This window comes from Falco cherrug, chromosome 3 (genome assembly GCF_023634085.1).
Source record: "Falco cherrug isolate bFalChe1 chromosome 3, bFalChe1.pri, whole genome shotgun sequence".
Classification (NCBI taxonomy): Eukaryota; Metazoa; Chordata; class Aves; order Falconiformes; family Falconidae; genus Falco; species Falco cherrug.
This window is the reverse complement of record NC_073699.1, coordinates 108,451,999-108,473,197: the sequence shown is the minus strand read 5'-3', so window position 1 is coordinate 108,473,197 and position 21,199 is coordinate 108,451,999. Positions and strand designations below refer to the sequence as shown.

General features: G+C 39.3%; 1 protein-coding gene across 2 annotated transcripts in view; it reads right to left on the bottom strand.

Annotated features, from left to right (window-relative positions):
* Positions 1 to 21,199, bottom strand: part of CFAP74 (cilia and flagella associated protein 74) — a 92,332-nt gene that overhangs the window by 9,938 nt on the left and 61,195 nt on the right. For both annotated transcript variants that reach the window (XM_055704514.1, XM_055704515.1), the window contains 13 exons: positions 19,952 to 20,018; positions 19,411 to 19,500; positions 17,344 to 17,517; positions 15,297 to 15,471; positions 13,864 to 13,976; positions 12,895 to 13,017; positions 11,664 to 11,785; positions 7,615 to 7,743; positions 4,467 to 4,554; positions 3,681 to 3,854; positions 2,226 to 2,359; positions 1,345 to 1,621; positions 567 to 674 (listed from right to left, as the gene is read on the bottom strand). In XM_055704514.1, the coding sequence (XP_055560489.1) occupies positions 567 to 674; positions 1,345 to 1,621; positions 2,226 to 2,359; positions 3,681 to 3,854; positions 4,467 to 4,554; positions 7,615 to 7,743; positions 11,664 to 11,785; positions 12,895 to 13,017; positions 13,864 to 13,976; positions 15,297 to 15,471; positions 17,344 to 17,517; positions 19,411 to 19,500; positions 19,952 to 20,018 (1,774 nt within the window). The remainder of the gene's footprint in view (positions 1 to 566; positions 675 to 1,344; positions 1,622 to 2,225; positions 2,360 to 3,680; positions 3,855 to 4,466; positions 4,555 to 7,614; positions 7,744 to 11,663; positions 11,786 to 12,894; positions 13,018 to 13,863; positions 13,977 to 15,296; positions 15,472 to 17,343; positions 17,518 to 19,410; positions 19,501 to 19,951; positions 20,019 to 21,199) is intronic.

Here is a 21,199-nt window from a genome sequence, read left to right as displayed (position 1 = left end):
CAAAACAAGGTAACAGCAGTACAATTATGGTTACAAGCCACAGACAACAGTAGTTATTACATATATTTCTAATAATGTAAAATTAAGTTGAAATGGACATATTTACCCCACCTTAAGAGTTCCACTACTGAAGCACATGAGTAAAAGACTGTATCTCTTATAGGAAATGTACCTATTTATCTCATAATTAAAGACACCCGTAAGTGCTCACATAAATTAACTGACCCACAGCTCTGCATATAAAGTTCACGTATGCTGTAAATTGGCATGAGGTGTAGGAACTTTTCTTTTTTTTAAGAGTACCTGCAGTTAGCATTTGCAAGAAAATCTGCTAGGGATCCTTTTGAAATTGTTAGCAAGAAATTAAATTATTGTTCAGCAAGGAGACTACACATTAAGCACAACAGTACCTTCATACTCTTGTCTTTTATAGGCAGGTCTTACAGGGATCATGAGTTTGGGCCTCATTAATATGCAAATAATTTTATGATAAAAATACCATCCAGAGAAACAAATATCTGGAAGTAACAGACCAACAGCATGTGCTAGTTCTTAGCATTCCTTACTTGTATTTCTGCCCCCATCGCAGCTGCTCTGCAAAGCCTCCGAACTGCCTCTTCTCTGATTAGCTGATCTGACAATGTTGGTCTGAAGGACACTTGAATCAAGCTTTTCTGGGAGTGCGAGAGCATACACAAGAGCGATAGGCAAAAATTCAGCCCTCATACTTGCATGACACCTACAAAGCTCAATAGCAGCAGACACATGAGAGCAAAAAAATTAACGAATAAAATACAATTGTTTTGCCAAGTGAGTAAGACGATCCCAAGGTCAGTTGGAGCTTTTTTGGAACTCTGCTATGTTACAGTGCGCTGGTTTTACACGACCAGTGTTTTTGATATTTAAACACTCTTCAAATAAATCACAATGACAACAGTGGGGAAAGAACATTCAGGGTGAAAATTCCCATAAAGCATTAGCCAGGTGTGATGGTTAACCCCTCACGTGTTTGATTTAAAACATTGGTTCAAACATTACAAAATATTGTAAAAATTGTCTTTTGCCTTGTTAGCTTAAAAGATTATGTCCAACGTCAGACTTTCAAGGGGAAGAAGTATTCCAAATCCACCATTGGGTTGAATTTCAACAAACTTCAAAATGGCAGGATCAGAAATTATTGCGGGTAAAATAAGAAAGTATTAGCTAAATTATCAAAATTACAAAATATTCCATCTACTCTAATAATAATTTCTGTTTTCAGCTTCATTTACAAGTGACAGCATTTGTGAGGATGTAGATGATCAAAAGATTTGGCAGAACCCTCGAGGTTTAAAGTGAATTTACCTTCCCAGGCAACACAGTTCCAACAGAAGGTGCAATTGTCACTGGACAGTCTTCTGGCACACAGAATTCAAATGAAGCGGGTCCAACCGGGGCAACTTCCCCGTTGCCAGTTCTGGGGACAGCATGAGTAAAGGGGTTGACGCTCACACGGGAGTTCATCACATACAGTGTTGCTGTAGACACACCATTTAAAGCTGTTGCAGCAAAGCGAACTAAGGAATGAGACAATTCAAGAGGTGGGTGGACTCCAACTGCTTTGCATGACAGCTTGAATTGTCTAAAAATAAACACATGATAAATTGTCTCAGCATAAAATAGTCTCTTAATCAGCCCGGAAAATAGGGAACTAATCCTGTAGTCCCTATTTAAGCAGAATTTCAAGCTTGCAATGGGAATTTTGCCTAAAGATGAACAATAATACTATCTATTTTTAATGCACAATTGGCTAGAGTCCCTGCTTGAATTCTTCCTCTGTGAACTTCTGGAAATACATCCAGTCAAATCAAAGTTTATGCCATCATTATTTTAGTAGCATTAGCTTAACGTATGAAACATTTTTACAAAAAAGATTCCTTCGGCAATTCAGCTGAAAAAGCAAGCAGGGCACAGCAAGTGAAGTGACCTGGGGCAAGCCTGCAGCTTGGATAAGTGACAAGGATAAATTTCAGGAAAAGCCATCTCAGTAAAGACAGATGTAAACAAAGGATGAAACTAAGAAGCACTGAGCAACTCTTGTCAACTGGAGAATCCTTACCTGCCTCACATTTTTATCCTAGCCTTTCCTCTTCAAAGCAGGCAGGGATTTAATTTCGGAACTAGCTTACCAGTGGAAATCCAGTGTGATTTAGACTTCTAGATTACCTACCGGTTTCTTAACATACCTATTAATCTCTGACTTGCAGGTTAGTTCAAAGCTGTACTCTTTGGCCTTGTTAGCTTTAAAGATTATGTCCAACGTCAGGCTTTCAAGGGGAAGAAGTATTCCAAATCCATCACTGGGCTGAATTTCAACAAACTTCAGAATGGCAGGATCAGAAATTATTGTGGGTAAAATAAGAAATTATTAGCTAAATTATCAAATCGTTAATAAATTAAAACAAGACATTACTGGCAAGGTAAGAAAATGTTGTTATTAAATCTACAAATGTCAGAGGAACAGAAACCTTCTAGTGCGAAGCTTTCATCTGAGTTAGTGACTAGCGTCTGACTGACGTGCAGATTTCTCATCTCAACGTAACTTGAAAGGCATTAAATCCATTAACTCAGGCTTCAGCGGAATCTCTTCTCCAGTTTCTTACCATCTATGGTAATCACCATTCCCTAATGATGTTTATTTACTCTTCATAGCCAAATGAATGAAATATGATGAAAATCTCAACAGTTCTCCCTGTGTCTTTGAAGAGCTGATTCCTCTATGGTGTGCAGATACCACAGCAACAAGTACCAGTTCAATATCTACAAATGTACACTGGTTTGTGTTTGAGTTGATGATCATTCACGAATGTCTCCCCATCACATTTTAAGCTAATCATGAAAGACATACTGTGAAGTAAAGATTTAATGAAGCTGAAGATATACATTTCTTTTAGCTATCTCCTTGATTTTAATCCCTAAAATGGCAGAGAGAGGGAGAACGCTTAATTAAATGTCAGGTTCCTCTAGCTCTGATTCCAATATGCCAAACCATTTCACACTGCAATCATCATGCTGTTATGAAGCTTGAACAGCTAACTTTTGGGGGAAAAAAATCTAAAACATCAGTAGACCTAGCCCACACGAAACTGGCAGCTCCTGCGATTAATTTAGCTTCCATGTCAATTTACAGTAAAAAAAGTCAGAAACACCTAGGCTTGGGTCAGGGGATGGCTCCCAACACACAGTTTGGCCATGGCCATCCTGCTTTACAAAGTGCTTAGGTGCTTGGATGCAAATTGTGCGATATTCCTCAGCCTCAGCCACAGCGACATCCCTAAGCCTGGTGTATTTAGTAGTGTAAGTGACCTGTGAGTCTGAAAGACAAGTGCACCAGGTATTGTTGGAAAGACCAGGTATCCTAATAGGATAAAGTCAGCCTAATGACGTTACGTAGGTGAGAACTGTAATGGCTCCTCAAAGGTGTTCATACTGCTTGGAAAATGCTTAGGGTATAGTAAGATGAAATTTACACAAAGCAGTACCAGAACTAGTCTGCGTGCTTCCACAGTGCTGAGGCAGAGGTATTTCCATGGGTTTGCAAGAACCAATGGTGATTTATTTACATTCACATTGAAACACGGTTTCATAACAATTACATGTATTTGGATACAAGAAGAGGTGTGTGTGGGATAACTACGTACCTCTGGAAGCCCCACAAATCCAAACTCTTGCGGCAATATAGATTTGTTTGTTATCCTGACATTTGCCTGCACAGCTTCATGGATCGTACAGAATCCAAAATTTATTTGTGATGGACTGATTTCCAAATCAGAAGTAGTAACAATTGCATGGACAGTAAAATTAACTTTTTTAGCCTGAAACAAATGCAAGAGCACAGGATAAAAAAATCCATCTGTAAGGGCAGGATTTAAGTGAATTGTCATCTGAAAAGATAACAGCAAAAAGTTATTCTACTCTAGTCCTTGACAATAACATGTGTAACATGTCTACATAACAAATGTAAATATCTATCTAGGCCTCCTTGTTTTCCAAAAATAAGCAGTAGGAAACATCTCTTTGATAAGTAAAATTAAAAAAATAAATAAATCTGTATCTCAAATTCCACACGCTAGAATGGAATCACACCTGCATCTTCAGGAAAATGTAAACTGTAAGAATATGCTGCACCTGCAGTACACATCAGAATACAAAGATTGTGCTATGGTATCTAATCACTCTCTGGTACGAAATAAGCTACTGGGGAATAGATGAGCGCTAATGAGAAAGGATGTACCTTTCTACACTGTAAACATGCTGACCAGAAGAAACCACCAAACCTGTATTATCACTTTAAGCACCTTTCGCTTGTTGAAGTCCTACGATAATAGTAAAGAAGTAATCTAAGATTAGGTATCACTAAATGAATATTCACTAAAATTATTTCATCTATTTTCAGTCTGATAACCAGCATAATTAAAATCACTAACTTTATCTGCAATCAGTATTGTCACTGGGACTTCCAGAATTCTTGTTTCCTCATTAAAATAGCTCCCTGCATCTTCAGGAAGAGAGTGCCTGAAAATCAAAAATACATTGTTTCATAAAAATATTCTTACTGCTTTTTAGCTAAGGGGAATGATAAAGTTTTGATGGATGTATTTCTGAACAAAAAGTAAAAAATCAAACCAGATACTTAAGGTCTAAAGGTTTTATTATTCACAGCTTTTATTCTTAACACAGTATTTGTGCTCAAATAGGAGCATTCTCACGTATAACTGGATAAGCGTCAACTCCAATGCTTAACTAAAACCTTGTATGCGAATACTAGGGAAAATGGTGGAAGAAAAAGCCAATCAAAAATTAGTGACGTATGAAGTTCCACCTTCTGACCAAGAAAAAGAAGATGCAGTCAGATCAGAAATATTACGGACTTGTCCCAGATTTCCTACACAACGGCATACCTTCAGCCAACCTGCCCTGGGCAGGTACGCACGGCTTGCAAGGGTGTCTAGCAAGGAAGGTAGAGCAATGGAGCTTGCGTGTTAATGCTAGATTTTTTTATTTTTAAAGACAGGATCTCGCACACAGAGCAGCTCAGGGCAGTTACTCACAGAGGCCTGCATCCATTTATCTTCCTTTCAAATGCCATCCAGTCATTTAACATTCTGAAAAATTCACGGCTTACTTTATAATTGGAATATAAGCCGCCTGCGTCTTTGCTGCAACCACAGCACATACCCAACCCAACCCTACCCAACCCAGGCAATCGTTTCCTTTTGACACTGATGTTAGTTAATTACCAGCCAGTCTGCGGCAGAACCAATTGTATCGCATAGCACAGAGACCTAAATAAAGTGAAACAAACTTGGGAGACCAATAGTGACTGATTATATACCAGATTCGTAATTTATAAGAAATACGTGGGGCTTCTGTAGCTGAAGCATCTTGCCATCATAAGCTCAATTTCAGAGCTTCAAGCCAAGACAATACAAAAGCTCCAGCATTTTTAGCTTTACTGCTCTATTTATAGTGTCTTACAGCATCCGAGTGAATTGCTTCATGTTCTTAGGTCTCCACAGTGATCATGTTCCTACTACTACTACTGGAATTACATGCAATTTTTAAATGTATTGTTAAAGACTAGTTAATGACCAGACAGCACCCACTCAGTCACCATGGTGATCCAAAATCCCGATGGCTGCTATTTTGCAAGTCTGAAATGTGACTTTAGAAGGTGATTTTCAAAGGTGTTGCTAACTTATTTAAAGACAGGAAGGTAGGAATAAAGTACCAGCTTTCACTTTGTCACAGGACATTAGAATAGCAGAAGAAATTAATCTGTTACAAAATAATTCAGAGGCGGTAAATATAACTGTTAACTGTACGTACACAGTGATGGACTCTAAATTAGCTGTTAATGCCTTGGGGAAAAGACACTGAAATCCTTCAGACAGTTCCCTGAAAATGGCATCTTCATGCTTAAAAGCAATTAAAGAGAAGCATAAAAGACAAATCAGATTTAGACTGCCAGCATCTGCAGGACTAGCTCCAAATGCAGAAAACCTAAAAGACGTGGTATTTGGGAATTCTGAGAGTCAGCAGATTAGAGAACAAGTAAACAGAGAACGTCTGCTTCAAACACCCAGAAAGTTATGAGTGTTGTAACATCTGATCAAGCATTTCAGTGTGCACAGAATACTCGGGAGAACTTCCCAAGCCTCCAGGCATCTATCTGTTCCCTTGGTATCGCTGAACGAGTGTTTCTTTTTACTTTTGTGTTACCTGCAATATAGCTTTTCTATTACTACAGCTTATAGCACTGAGGCAGTGAGGAGGCACTTACAGAAATGTATCACTCACTCAGGACTTCCCACCAGCTTGTAGCAAGCTCAGCTTCCCTGTCACATATGCACCTCCCCTGTGCGCTGGGTCTTTTAAAACTGATCCGTATACTGAAACAGCCAAATACTTATTTCTGTATCAGAAATGCCTTAATCTCATCAAATCTCCTTTCTGAAGCTTCCCCATTTTTCAAAGGAAGATTAATGTTCTAAATCCAAGCTATGCTTCTATCCACTCAGTACGCAGCACAGTGCTTTACAGCATCCGAAGTTTAGGAACTGAAAAATGTCACGATAATGGTTACTGTTGTTGTAATCTGATCGGATTTGAGATGTTGGAAGCACTGTAAATACTTCCAGTTCTTTGAAAACTAACCTGGTGAAAATTTCAAAATCAGTGATTGCCTCTCAGTTTAGAATCCAGAGACACTGAGCACGTCAGAGAAGACCCAAATATACACTTACATCAAAGGGACTACATAACCTATATGAAAATAGCAGCAGGTTTGCAGCAGCAATCAACGCAGAAGCTACTGAAGTACTTGGCTCTATACCAGAATTAGGTTTTATATCATTTAATTTATATTTGAAAAGAAATGTCCTGTTAAATTCTTTAGGATGGCAATGATGAGGTAAATAAAACTAACAGTGATCAACAGAGGCTCTTGTATTTAAATTTTTAAAAACCAGAACTCTTCGTTTCCAGTAACTGAGTTATGTTTGTATATGTCGATGTGCCATGAAAGGGAGAAACTTGCTGGGATAAGGCTTTTAGCATCTTAGAAGACGTCATATAAATTGCCACATGAAATTCAAGACCAATACATCCATATTTTGAAGAAAAATGTACACGGGCAGGAGAGAGAGGAACAGGAAGCCCAACCATTCTTACCTTAATTAGCAAGCACAGGAGTTCTTGTCCAGAAATTATTTAATCAGTGATCCGTGAAGTAGCCACCTGCCTAGATAACCTCTCTCTCATATGAGAATAGCTTCCCCACAGAAATGGGAGCAGCCTACCATGCGACTGCTAAGATTTTCACACTACTGCTGTCACCACAGGAGAAGCATTTCCTCACAGGTATGTGATCCAAGTTAATTTCCTCCTTGAGCATCTGGCAACTTTTAAGGGGGAGAGCAGGGGGGAGCGGAGGCCTGCCTTGACACCAGCAGCGTGAAGTCCAGCCTGCTACGGTGTGAAGGAAAAAAAAACCCAACTCTGCTCTGGTTTTCCACTGACAGCTTCCTACAGATATTGTCTTAAATACTGAAAAGATTAGTGTCGTTAGATTACCTGGGCAGAAACTTAAGTCGCACACTGAAGGATGACTGAGCTTGAATGTAACCTGTTTTTGGAAGCAGCTCCATGTGCTTACTCAATCCTTTGCATACTTCAAACTTCAAACGCAGCGTGGCTTTTGCTCTGCAGACAGATCAGACATGCCGAGGTGGCTGTGAGGCCGCCTGCACAGCCACCTCAGCAACATTTGCTCTTGGAGTTTGGTTTCCTCCCACCCGCACCCTCGCACCTCTGCTCTACATTACCATTATAACAATTGTAGGTACACCTAGCTGTATTTCAAGAAATATACACAGCTGATTGGAACATAAGTGCAGCACAGCAGTAAGTCAGATCAGGGGAAAGTCAAAGCCAAATTATTGTGAAATATCAGATAATTATTTGCTCCGAGCATAATTTCCTCTGACTGAATCAATAGGAATGACTCACGTAATGTTTGAGACACCTAATTGATCCTAGCTGCAGCAGAGAACCCACTCAAGACTCAGAGTAGTCTTGTCATGCTGGATCTAGGTTATGTAACAATTGCTGGTGGGTAGGACGTAACAAATAAAAACCTGTTATTCTGTCTAAGAAACAGAAAAATGAAGACCAGCGACCCCCAAGTGGGGCCAAGGGTACCTAGATGCTGCTTAAGAGGCTAACAAGCACTTGAAGTCCCAGCCTGTAGTCAGAAGAATCAAAACAATGAACCTGGAAGTGCAAAACACACCTGAAACATCAACACGTACCCGGTTTGTGAATTCCATTCATCCTCTTTGTCATAATTATCTCAAAATTTCAATACCAAAAATTAAGCCTGTACAGGCAGGAAAAGAACCCTCAGACTCAGGGGCAGGGGGGAGGCAGGCCTGTCTTATCCCATAAATGCACTGAGAACACTGCTGCTGTTGGTCTTTCTCCCCAAAACTGTGGTGACTTTTTTAAACAGATGTGAATTCACAGCGCTCTTGTAACTTTCCCTCTAACAGCAGAGATCCTGCAGGGCTAGAAGTCATAGCGTGGCTAAGCTGAGACTGCCAGTTCCTCTGCTAAAACGTGTGATCAATCTGCCCTATGAATGGCATCTTGGAAGTTAGAAACATCTCCCTGTTCGCTGAATTCTGGCCATATTATAATGCAGCGATAGCCACAGACCATACCTTGCCCTGGAATTGTATGTCTAAGTGCAAAATTGCCAAGCAATTTACAAATATTTCAGCTTGTCATTTTCCTTCTCTTGGACTGGTTTACAAGCTGCCAGTCCAGATGGTCTGCTCTAAATCAACAGCTATAGCATGTGGTACCGGGAGCCTGCAATGATTTCTGACTGTTGACAATCTAAAAGAGCTATATACTACTTCATTAAATCAGTGCAGATTATAACCTGCCAAAGAAATTACTTTTCAAAGCGATTTATACTGGACAGGATTCTGATAAGAAGATACTTCCACCCTTTCTGCTGCTGCTTTACGCTTTCTGATCACCGTATTCTATGTGACCAGAAAAAAAGCCCAAAACCCCAAACCAACCCAGTATTAACTAACATTCTGCGATTCTACTGAGCTTGCTGGGGCACTTAAGTGCCAGAGCACTTGAAAATTTGATCTGCTATTTATGCTGTAGACTACAGTGTCATCGATTGCTGCAGCAATAAGATATAGGCAAGTTCTTTATGCTCTGCTGTCAGATGTTTGTGTCTACTGGTGCTGGACAAAATGCTATTCTAACCCATCATCTCCCTTGGGTTGGGGTCAGATTTTGCCCCAAAAATCTGAAGAATTATCTCACTATGAGTTTCAAGGTTGTTTGGGGTTTTTCTGATTGTTTTTTGTTTGTTTGTTGTTGGTTCTTGGTTTTTTTGCTATAACTAGTTAGGATTGGAGCAGAAATTTGTAAGAATACTCCTGAAGAGCAGCATTATTTAAGTATCTCATTAACACTTAATTAAAGTACCTGCGTTCTGGAAGTTATGCCAATAAGATTTCACATCTACTGGCTTCAAACTTCAGTTCTCACTAGCGAAGGCATTTCAGCAGTTGTCAGACAAGCAGCCTTTTCAGCTGGGCTGCGGCAAGTTTACCTTTGGGCTCCCTCAAGTGAGTGGCTGCTCCCAGTGTTAGCTCAGACAGAGCTGTAGTAACTCTAGCTGACACACAGTTCCCATGTGCAGCCATTGTAACAACCCGTTACCTTTGGTTGTATCCTGACAGCAGTTTGGGCGCTTCTTTGCTTCCCTGATAAATGTCCTGGGCTCGGGATCCTGGGTCTGTGTGTAGCTCCAGACCACAGACCCTAGCGAGAGGACCTTTCCCCAGTTTTTCACTATCACAATGAAAATGCAGCAACTTACTACTCTAACTTAAGAAATTTTTCTTGACTGATAGTAGTTTATAGCTATTTTCAGCAGTTTAAATTCATTCTGTTTGAGAAGTGGTTTGACATGTACCGTGTAACAATGAGGAATCCTCTTTGATACACGCTACATAATATTTTCAGTAGCTACTAGAGGAAAAAACTTCTCAGGCATCATGTCTGAATGACAAAATGTATCTACTTTTGCAGGATAAAATGTTGAGAGACGTGATGTTCCTGCACACTAAATGCTTTTAATTTCAGCCCAAATGACTGGGTAACAAAGAAAATTTTCCTAACTGTGGAAAATTGGGTGATAAATCAAAGACTTGATTTGCCAAGGTACGAAGGCCAGTATACTGCGTATTAAGTGCTCTTAATTTAGTGAAACTTGGCAAAGGATCAGCAGGATTTTTCCCTCAGTTGAGAAGTTTTGCCCTAAGCAATTTGACAGCTTCTATCTTTGGGATCCCCTTGAAATCTTAAATTTTCATTAGGAGAGTTATTCTGCTTCTATACTTGCAAGTTTTATCCCTGGGTTATCTAGACCAAGTAAAATCACTTATATAACAACTTGTGCTTGTCATATCTGTAAGCTGAATTTCTGAGATAACAGCTTTACTCATTTCTTTCCAACTGTGAAGAATCTCTGCAGTCTGTAATTCTGGTAAGAGGTTTAGAATGGATGCCTTCTACAGAACCAATCTCTCCCCCACCCTCCCACAAACCCACCCCAACCCTATTTAAAAAGAATCTAAGAAATGCAAATTGTTAAAATAAGCGCTCAATAGTGACTGCATTAGGTGGAGAGAAGACACCCAGCACCTGAAGACAACTGAGTAAAAGATCATACAACTACCCTCTAACAGCACAAAATCTCTGGCAGCCAATCAGCTGAAATATTATCTTTATATTAGAGTGCAAACAGAACCAGTCTCCGGACATCACTGACTTGGACTACAGAAACACCCAGATATTTTATCCCCTGCACATTGCTATTTGGTCACTAGCTGTGTACTCACAAGGTATCTGTCACTCCAGTGCAGTGCTAAGGCCTGTATGGGTTAGGAAAAGTTGTATCCTTCCCATTTTATGGTAAACGCAAAAGGACTGACACGAGTTATCCAGCATTGTACTCCAAATCTGGAAATACTGGTGACTGACCTTCTCAATAAAGAACAGTTGGCATGCAGCTGGCTTCCAGACTGTAAGTCTCCCATGGACTTTAATTAAAGGTAAAATAGCTGAGAAACAACAAAATACTCTTTCCTAAATTTTCCTGGCTGAAGCGATTATACCCAATGTGCACTTAAGTCTAGACTCATTTATCTCCCTAATGCTCAGTGTGCAAATCCCACACGATGGAACTTGGTGGGGCTGCTGCTCCCGAGGAACTTGACAGTTCTACCATAGAACAGGTACAACACAGGGAATCTTGCAGGAGCATGTATTAACCCAGATACTTCATAGCTACGGCTAGTCTTGGGAATCTGGGAGCATAGGGTACCCAATTCCAATTTCCACAGCAGCGTGGAACTTGGAGGGCTTTCAGGATGTCCTCCTGGAACACCAGAGAAAAACCCAAACTGTTCTTCAGCTTCCTGTGACAAGATGGGTCTGGCACAACAGAATCTCAAGACATCATCTAGTAGCTGAAGATCTCATTATTTAGCCATAGCAAGGCAGCTGCGAATTAAAGGGTAGCTCACCTGCTTTGAATGACAACGCAATCCTGATAGAGTCGGTCATACATACAGATCTTTAAATCAACGTTGGGATTGGGCACCCAAACCGGCACATCAACAGAAACCCCAACGGCACTAAAGCATAGCTGTTAATACATAAATCAAGAGTGCAATTATTTTTGTTAGTCTCAAATTCTTACTGATCTAGACAGAACAAGACTTTCTGCTATAAACTAGAGCTGAATAAAATATTCTAGTATTCATATTGCAACAGGTTCTTTAATTAGGCAAATCATTCATAAAATAAAACCTAGGTGTTATGGTGTCCCAGCAGGAAAAAAAATTGTACTTTGATTTCAATTCTTTGATAGGGAACATGAAGGAATTGCATGCTGCCCCTGATATTGAAAAGAAATATTTAAAGTGCATCTAGCTTAAGTGAATATGCCGTAATTCACAAACTTGAGAGACTGCAGCTTGTTTAGCCAGCAGAGCAATGCTGTAACAGCAGCAGTGCTGCACTTGCTGTAATGACCTCAGGTCTGACAGCAGTGACCACATAGCTCAGACTTGGACAAAATGACCCTGCAGGAGCAGGAGAGGGTGCCCACAGGAGCCTTCGGTACGCATCTGCAGCTCCTTTTGTAGACTACTCCATCTGTAGACCGTGGAGAGAGCCAAGACTGGCCTACTGAGCTTCTTGGAAATTTTTCTTTATTTTTTTGGCAAGCTTCTGTGAACTGTTCCCAGGCAGAATTTGGCTTCCAATGAAGTGTAGAATCAAAATATGCTGAAGTGGTAACTAAAGTTGTCATCTCTTCCAGCTTTCACACATCAGTTTCACTACTGCATGCTAAATAATTCCAATTCTGATATATCAGAAAGAAAATAAACTACGTGGGTTGGGAATAGAGGGGAATTAGATGTTTTCCAGTATGATGTCTGATAAAATGGGAATATCAGGATTATTTGCACAGAAATTTAAGGGAACCAACAAGTTTAACAACCATACTGCATCAGAAAGAAGGACCGTGATTTACAGTTACCTCCCACCAGAGCACATAATACTTGATCACATGGTACCTCATTGTTATTACTTAGAATGTTCATAAAACATATCTGTCCTCTAACTCCTTCTCCTGTTTGTAATATAGGATTTTTGAGCGCTCTTAATTCTTGGGAAAAGCAGAAGTAGGAGGACTCTAAACTCTTTTTCTACAGTGTTTTGAAGCAAGTCTTGCACAAAATCACTCACTGGTTTGCAGTCTGAGTTGTCAAACATGATCACAAACTCTGCCCGCACATCTCCAGGGATAGCTGGGACAAATATAATCTGAAGTTTGACTGAGCTGCGGGGTCCAATTTCACCTTCAGTAACCTAAACAAGAAGTAACATGTTTTTAATGAAAATACTGTATTACTGTAGTTGGCTATAAATTGTATTGAAATAAAGAAGCACTATATACTCATACTATACAAACACTCTACTACACCTAGCTTGTAACTAGATTGAACACACTATGCAAGAGAAAAAATAAATAAATCATTATTAGTAGCTCCCTAGGAGGTATATTGTGGGGAAAAGACTTGGCATGACACACGGTTTTGCAACGAATCTGAGTCTCCCCTGTTACTGCAGGAGTCTGTATGACAGCTAAATAATGTGGTTTACCAAAGTGTTTCCATCATGTATTGGGGAATGTGTAACTAAAACATGGAGAAGCAGCCTTCTGCAGCCATTCAAAGATCTGCTCTGCTGATTGCAGCATTGAGTCCACCTGCCTTTCGTATGCATAAGAGGAAGCCATAAATGCTAGTACCAGCCAGGATCTGTGCTCTCATACCCAGATTTTGTAATATGGCTCAAGTCTGACACTTCCCAGACGCTCTTCCTGCCCCATCTTTTGTGTTGTCACCAGACTTTGTGTAACTACAGAACAACACAGCAGAAAAAAGTTTCACATACACACATACACACAGAGTTAAATTATGGAAAACGTAAATTTATACAGAATCTGTCAGCTCAAATAAGTCAAATAAGATCAAAAGAAAGGGCAAATGTGTCATGTGATTTCATTTAAAGAATTAATTGTGATATAGTGAAGTCCAGCGGGCTTGAAACCGATCATGCACCTAACCATTTCCCACCAGAGCCAAAGCAATGTATTTAATGTAGGCTTAGACTAGTGAAAACCTTGGATCCGTATCTCAGGGTATTCATTACCTTTCCAAGCATGATTTCGACTGGTGTTTCTTCAGGAGAAAGTTCCACTACATTATGTGCGTTGTCTGTGTCTAGATCTGATCTGGAATGTGATATATCTTGACCAAGTTGTTCTGGGGAAGAAAAAAAACCAAACCACAAACAAAATCCCACAGAATGCTGGATGTGTGCATCTAGTCACTTATCAAAAATAACAAACCGGGCAGAAGTACATTGATTTTGGTCAATATTGCAAATCAAGTAACGTATGCCAGTGATGGGGAAACATAAATGTCTAGAAGGCGATTTCTGTTTGGCCATACAACTTTGCCCTAGCCTAGAAGCCTACCTCAGGCACCTGAGCCTTCCACTACAGAACACCAATATTGATGTTTCAGTAGGACAAAGCGTATACCGGAGGTTGTTAACATCAAGGAACGCAAATTCAGCTGAAAGCGAGAGCTGGGCCTTAAGAGCAATTTCAGTGGGACAAAGCAAGGCAGTCTGGAGGACTCGCAACACAAGTGAAAGTGCTGCTTCACTTTATGCTCAAAATAACTGCAATAATAAGCACCTTTTAAATAAACAGTCTCCCACTAGGGCTTCAAAGTGCCTTAAACTAACGCACCACGAGAGAGACGAAGCTCACGCTGGACTCCATGGCAGTACTCAAATGCAAACCATATCCTTCACGTTAACCAGGAAAAAGATCAGAGTGTCACAAGGTATGTTAATGTGCCAAAGCAGTGGATTTTTTTTTTTTTAAGGTCTGAAAACATCTTTACGTGTTCTTTGGAGACAGCTACTGTGATTTATGGAATCGCTCCATTTCACAATACAGATCCCAGATTTAAAAAAAGCAAGCCACCCACTACCTTTTCATGGAACTTTTAGTTTCCTGCAATTGGAAAGATCAACATCGAGACATAATGTTAAAGCATACAGATAATAAAGAAATCAAGAAAGTCTTTCTTCTACAAGACTGGATTTTATTAAGCACCTGGTAAACATCAGGAATGAGACGGAAAATGTCTGAGGAGGTTCATCTTTCTGCTTCCTTGTTCCTAGAACCACAGACTATAAAAATAAACCTGTCATGTGGATTTCTATTCTGAGAAGTGGGTATTCAGTTGCTGAGACAAGAATGATAACAATTTTGTAGTTTCTGTAAGCCAGTTGGGTTTTGTATTCTTCTGAGACTGAATTGTTGATCGCTAATGAGAAGTGAGATTCTCTGCTGCTTTTGATATAATGGTGTCAGTACATTATTTTTAGTCATTTTTTTGTGAGGCAGCATACAAAGAACTCTAACATTACTACTAGAGTAATGAACTCCTTAATTTACTGAGTAACTTTGCAAACTGAATTCCACAGTTCATTACAGGAAACCCTACAAATGGATAATGCTTGGCCTGGAAAACTGCACTGGCTATTTTCTAAGGTAGTCAGCTTACCTGCGGAACTACTGCTCCGGCTTGTCTCAGCTCTCTGCTGCTCCACCTGGGCAGCACAGCAGGTCACTTCCTTACTACCCTCAGGACAAACTTGTTCCTTCTTCTCAACTGCAGCTGTCACAGGACTATCGCTGTTTTTCTTTACAGGGACATCGTCACTGAAGTGTTCAGTAACCTATTAGAAAACAAAGAAAAAAGTATTTTCAACCGTGTCTGCTCATCTAGCTTGCACCAGCTCCAATTTTATCAAGCAGTTGCAAATCAAACTTGTGTTTTCTTGCAACTGTTCCACATTTTAAATGGAGAAGCGTGCTGCACTTTCTAAAAACTACACATTCTACTAGACCTTTATGAACGAGCAGATTTAATTTTTGCTGGCTGCCCAAAACAGGTAAATAATACAACAGGAGCAATACAGTGTCAGTTATTTTACAATTAACAGAACTAACATTCTTCTCGTGGAAACACAGGCAGTTCTATGTCAAAATTAGGTCTGCTAAAACTAGACTTCCGTTTATTACACACCTACAAAGGACAGAATACAGAAGGGAAACCATGGATACAGACGGTGTTATTTCACAAATTCTTTTATTTGAACCATGCTTTTAATGTAAGGATAATATATGAGTTGAAAACTGTGGCAAATAGCTCAGCAGTTTCACTGTACATATTATTTAATGTAATGTTTCAAATGAGAGGTCATGTCTTTTCTTGGAACTTAAAAATTTGCTAGATTATCAAGCAGAGAATTTTGAAAACCATCTGAGCCAATTGTTCTTCAGCAATCAAAGAAATTAAAAGACTGCACTGATGGAAAAAGGATAAAGACTCTGCACTGAGCTTACAAGAACATACAGGCACTTCATAAAAGATACACAGCCTAGTAGTGCTATTCTCTCTGGTCAAGGACCTGTGAAATCTATCTGTTTATGTGTACTACCCAGGCAACACTTGAGGAAAAAGGAACATTTATGATAGTGATATTCATCAACACAGGAATTACAAAACACAAGCTCCTACCACAGTGAGTGGTTCATTGCTGTTGGGTTTTTTTTTGTTTGCTTGGGTTTTTTTAAAATCTGAAAGTTTCCCCACTTTAAGAATGAGCTCTACAACTTATTTAGTACATCTTCAGAGTTAAGTTGTTCAGACTACTCAAAAATCCGGCCCACGGTGCTGACATGCAAAGACAATTGTATGCATGCTTTCTTGTGTCTTTCACTTAAAACTATCTGCTACATGGAGGAGTACAACTGTTAGGATTCCTCCGTTTTCTGTCAGCTTTGAAACTGGCATGCTGTAGGAGCAACCATCAGGTCTAACACCACACATTTTGTCAGCTCTGCACCAAGTGTCTGAGTCTTGGTACATTTCTCCAGTCTCTGCTTCATTCCCACCCAGGACATTCCACAGGACACAGTATTACAATCATTTGCATTCATTCCACTATTGATTGGAGAGATCCTCCTTCAATTTTTTTCACACTATTTATTATTGTTGTTTTCAGGCAACAGCCCTCAATGGGATTATTAGTCAAACGACGACAGCTCCTTCCCTTCTAACAACAGCTGTCAGTAACTGTGGCTGTCCTTCTTTGGGCAGCAAGGGAAAATCACAGGCTAGTGCTCCCATTTGTCGTTACTCCATTGCTAGTTTTGCAACTGTTAGCATTTCTCTTAAGTCCAGGAGTTGGGACTTTAAGTGACTCTGCCAGAATCTCCTCTTAACCAAAGTACTTTTTCCTAATTTTCATGGATGTGGAGAAGATAGAAATCATTACATAAATGATTGAAATGTTACAAAAAATTATCACTGTTAGTTTCCCCCCTACCCCCTAAATAATTTTAAATTATTTAAATTTAAATTTCTCTTCTGGTATTTGGGGATCTAACAGATCGTATCAAGACAGGCCAGCTCAAACATAAACAAACTACTAAAGGTTGGAGCAGATGATCTTCCAAAGCCCCCTCCAACCTGAGCTATGATTCTACCACACTTTGCAAAGCAGAATGTTTCTGTTGATTTAGGGAAATCCTTTTGAACCTACCATTCTTCCAGGAGAAGATTTTTCTGTTGCTCTGCATGTACTACTGTCACCTGCTGACATCTGAACTTTGAATCTTGTTCCCAAAGCTCCACTGTTTGTCAGGTTGATGGTCCGTGAAATTGTCTCTCCCACCACATGGCTGCCGAAGTCAATGAGCTCTTTATCTAGTGCCAGCTGTAAGAAGATAAACCATTAATTACTACTGTCCTAGATAGTCAGTAATGTCAATTAAATGAGCATCCACCTTTTCAAGAATAAGACTTTACATTTCTTATTATCATTTCAAAGACCATATCAAATAGTGACATGAACTGCGGGTATCCTTCTGCCTTCTTGCAGCAGCCAACTCATTAAAACAATGTCATGTTAAACTGAGCCCCTTCCATCGCAGTCTGCAAGGGGAAAAACAGGCTAAATTCTGCTCATAGTAACAGCTTGCATAAGCCTTTAGGTCATTACTCTGGAAATAGGTAATATTTATGTACCAATTCAGCACTGATACTCTTGTATTGCAGAAAAACGGTTGTCCTAGCATCAAGCTGAGAAGCAAGCAGCATTTAACATCATATAGTGACTATGTATCAGTTTGTAACACATTCTGCCTTGTTTCTTTGAGCTATCGTGGTTTACAAGGAGTTTATGAAGTAATATGCTGCTTCATAAAGAATTTTTAATGATTTTGATAACAAAAGGTTTGTTATTCAAGTTCAAGCATCAAAAAGACAAAGGCAACTTGGTTGCTTGTTAGTATCCTGCTTACAGCTGAACTCTTCCCACTTTCAGGGCATAAAGAACAGGAGTTCCTGGGTGTAATCAGTGCCCCACGCTGGTATGAACTCTCTAGATGAAGAAAACTACTCCTCTGACCAAAGCTAAACGTGCTGGCTTGCAGCTGCATTGTGCAGACTCATCTTCAGGGTCTTCTAACTGGAAACCAACAGAGTCCTATACACATACTCAGACTTAAGATATCACATATTGCTGTAGGAAGCTAGAATGATATCGCAAGTGCTTAAAATGAAGCACATCCTTAAATATTTTGCAAGAATGCTAATATAATAATTATAGCGCACTAACTTTCAGTTACTTCCCCTCTTCTATTTTCTGTGTAACAGATTGTTCTTGATTCATTTCCCTGTGCACAAAATTTTCAACATGTTGTCCGGTAAAGAAACTTTACATGCAATCCTATTCATTCAATTTACTAAAATCTAACAATCACAAATTCCAGGAAGACACTCATATGTCTAAACACCTTTTAAAAATTATTTGTTATTATTACGTATGCTCCCAGCATGCCCCAGATTTTGTATTTCTAGTCTTATTCTGATACTGGGTGTCTCCTTGCATAATCTTTTCCCTCTAGCATTGTATATACTCATCTATAGTTTCTTTTGGCCTATAAAGCTACTCTTAGCTGTGAAGGAAGTAATTTAAAAACAAAGCTGTTGCTTTTATCAAATACTTTATTCAAATTAGCTCATAGGAAGTTAGGGTATCTAAAAACAGTTAGTGCAGGCTGTATTTCCATCTCTTAAGAGTAAACATATTACCTTCTTCACCTAAAATTCAGTATAGACTTCTCAAAAGATTTTGAGATGCTGAAAGGAAATGATACATGCTTTTGACAAATGCCAGAAAAGACAGAAAGATAGTATGTGGTTTTTGTCTACATAGAAAACTATAGAATAAACTACTGCAGGTCTGGGATGGAATTTCCAAAAATTCCAATGAAAAAAAGATAGTTCATTTCCAGCCAGCGTTTCTCTTCCCAGTGTAATACCATGTCATCCACTTCTGAACAGAACTACTGCAGTCAACCCCAACCTGAAGTTAAAGCTACAGTTCATGGTTAAGTAAACCCATTAAGGTAATTTTGTATAAGGCTCACTGTAATCTGGGAAGCTAAGGAACGAATCATTTTCTGGAAAGAGACTCTCCATTTAGAAAATAAAAAAGAAAGAAATTTAAATATTTCTTGCTAAATATTTTCAATTATGTTTATGCTATCACACATTTTCTATTACTGTTGTTATACTGACTCTGAACATACTTGAAGTCACTTACAATGCATCTCTTGGGTGTACATTTCAGTGGAACAGAAAAAGAACCTGTCTGTGCCATAAACATGACTTCTCCTTCCAGGGTTTCATTTATCTGGAAAACAACAAAAAAAACAAACCAACCAACTCAACCAAGTAATCTTGAATGATTCAGCCTGCGTAGCCTGGTGAAAAATATTTTCACTCATTCTGAGTAACATACCTATCTCTACAGATTCTACATTTCTGCTTTAAAATAGTTTTGGTAACTGCCTGGCTAAGTTTAGCTAGGCGGTATTATAGATCTTTTTGTTTGGAGCACGTTTCAAAACATAGTCCAAGAATACTTAGTGGCAGGCATTCTAAAACGTGTGCTCAGAATATGCCTTACGACAATTTAACAGAGCTGGAACATGCACGCAGTCGTCCATTACAACACTGCCTTGCCTAGGAATGTCGTTTCCTTGTTAACAGTTAAGAAATTAAATTAATGATACTTTTAATCAGACTTCTGGATTATACTAGGATTCTCATAATTGTGTAACTTAGCACTCTGGTACACTTACCATTGGCTTAAATGTTACCACTAATTCACAGGACATTCCAGCAGACATTTTGCCGGGTGGGTCAAAACTGTGGAGATAATTAACATAAAACTCCAAATTAAAGCTATGTATGAAACATCCAGCTCCTACTCTGGTAACAATAGCAGATCTGGTTTTTTCCCCCCACTTGGATTAATTACTTGGAAAAGTCAGAATGAGCGACAGATTAATGAAAAGCTATAGAACCCTGCTGCAATTGTAAGACTACAAAGGCTGACTCTTTATCGAGGCTTTACTCAGAAAGCCTTACAAGTGCTTTTAAAAGGCAAGAATTACTGCCTTCGTGCTACAGACAAAGAGCCTGTAGGCAAACAGGTGAAGCTGAGGCTTGGTAATATCACCAAGAACAGGGTGGCCCAATCGCCTATTCAAACAGCGAGGAAGCTTCTCCTGTCACCCATTGAGCGTTGCTCTGTAACATCTCCCCTGTCCAAACAGGAAATTAAGTGGGGAAAAAAACCCAGAAGGTAGCTGCAAACGATTAGAGAATGTGCTGCTCACTGCAAACTGTATCAAAATTATCTTGAATAGAAACTGTCACTCATTTCAATGCCTCATTTCACGGTCTCTGTGATGCAAGCAAAATGCCCATCAGAAGACAAAAAATCTCACAGCTGCACTCTAAATGAAATTATCAAGGCATGACTACAGACCTGTTCTGCCTGACGGAAACAGAAAGGAAGATAAGACAAAATAGATAAAAAGTTGTTAGCCGTGGGTATACCTAATCAAAGTGAAACACTGAAACAATTTTAGCAAAACAAAATGAAAACCAAAACAAAAGCAAGATGAAACATTTTTAAACAGAACGGGGAAATGCTGTTCAGAGTTCAGGAGCTTAAAATGTGAACAGGGAAATAAGCATCTGTATAGTGACCTTCAGAACAGGTCACTAGCAGTTTCCCCTGAGAAAGACTCTAAGGAATAGCTCCTTTATTTCAAACGTTACCTTGATAAATATTTATGATTTAGAGCACAGGCTGCCAAACACACAAACACACAGAGAACCACTATGCTAAGAATAGACCCTCATTGCATGAGGATGTAATAATGCTCATTTTAACCATTAGAATATAGTCTTTTATTAGCAAATGTAACATCTGTCACTAAACAGTTCTCAAGCAGTAAGTCTACAACTACCTGTGCAAATGATACAGAGGACAACTGATACCATGGCAGCTTAGATGTACTGAGCATTTTCAAAAAGCT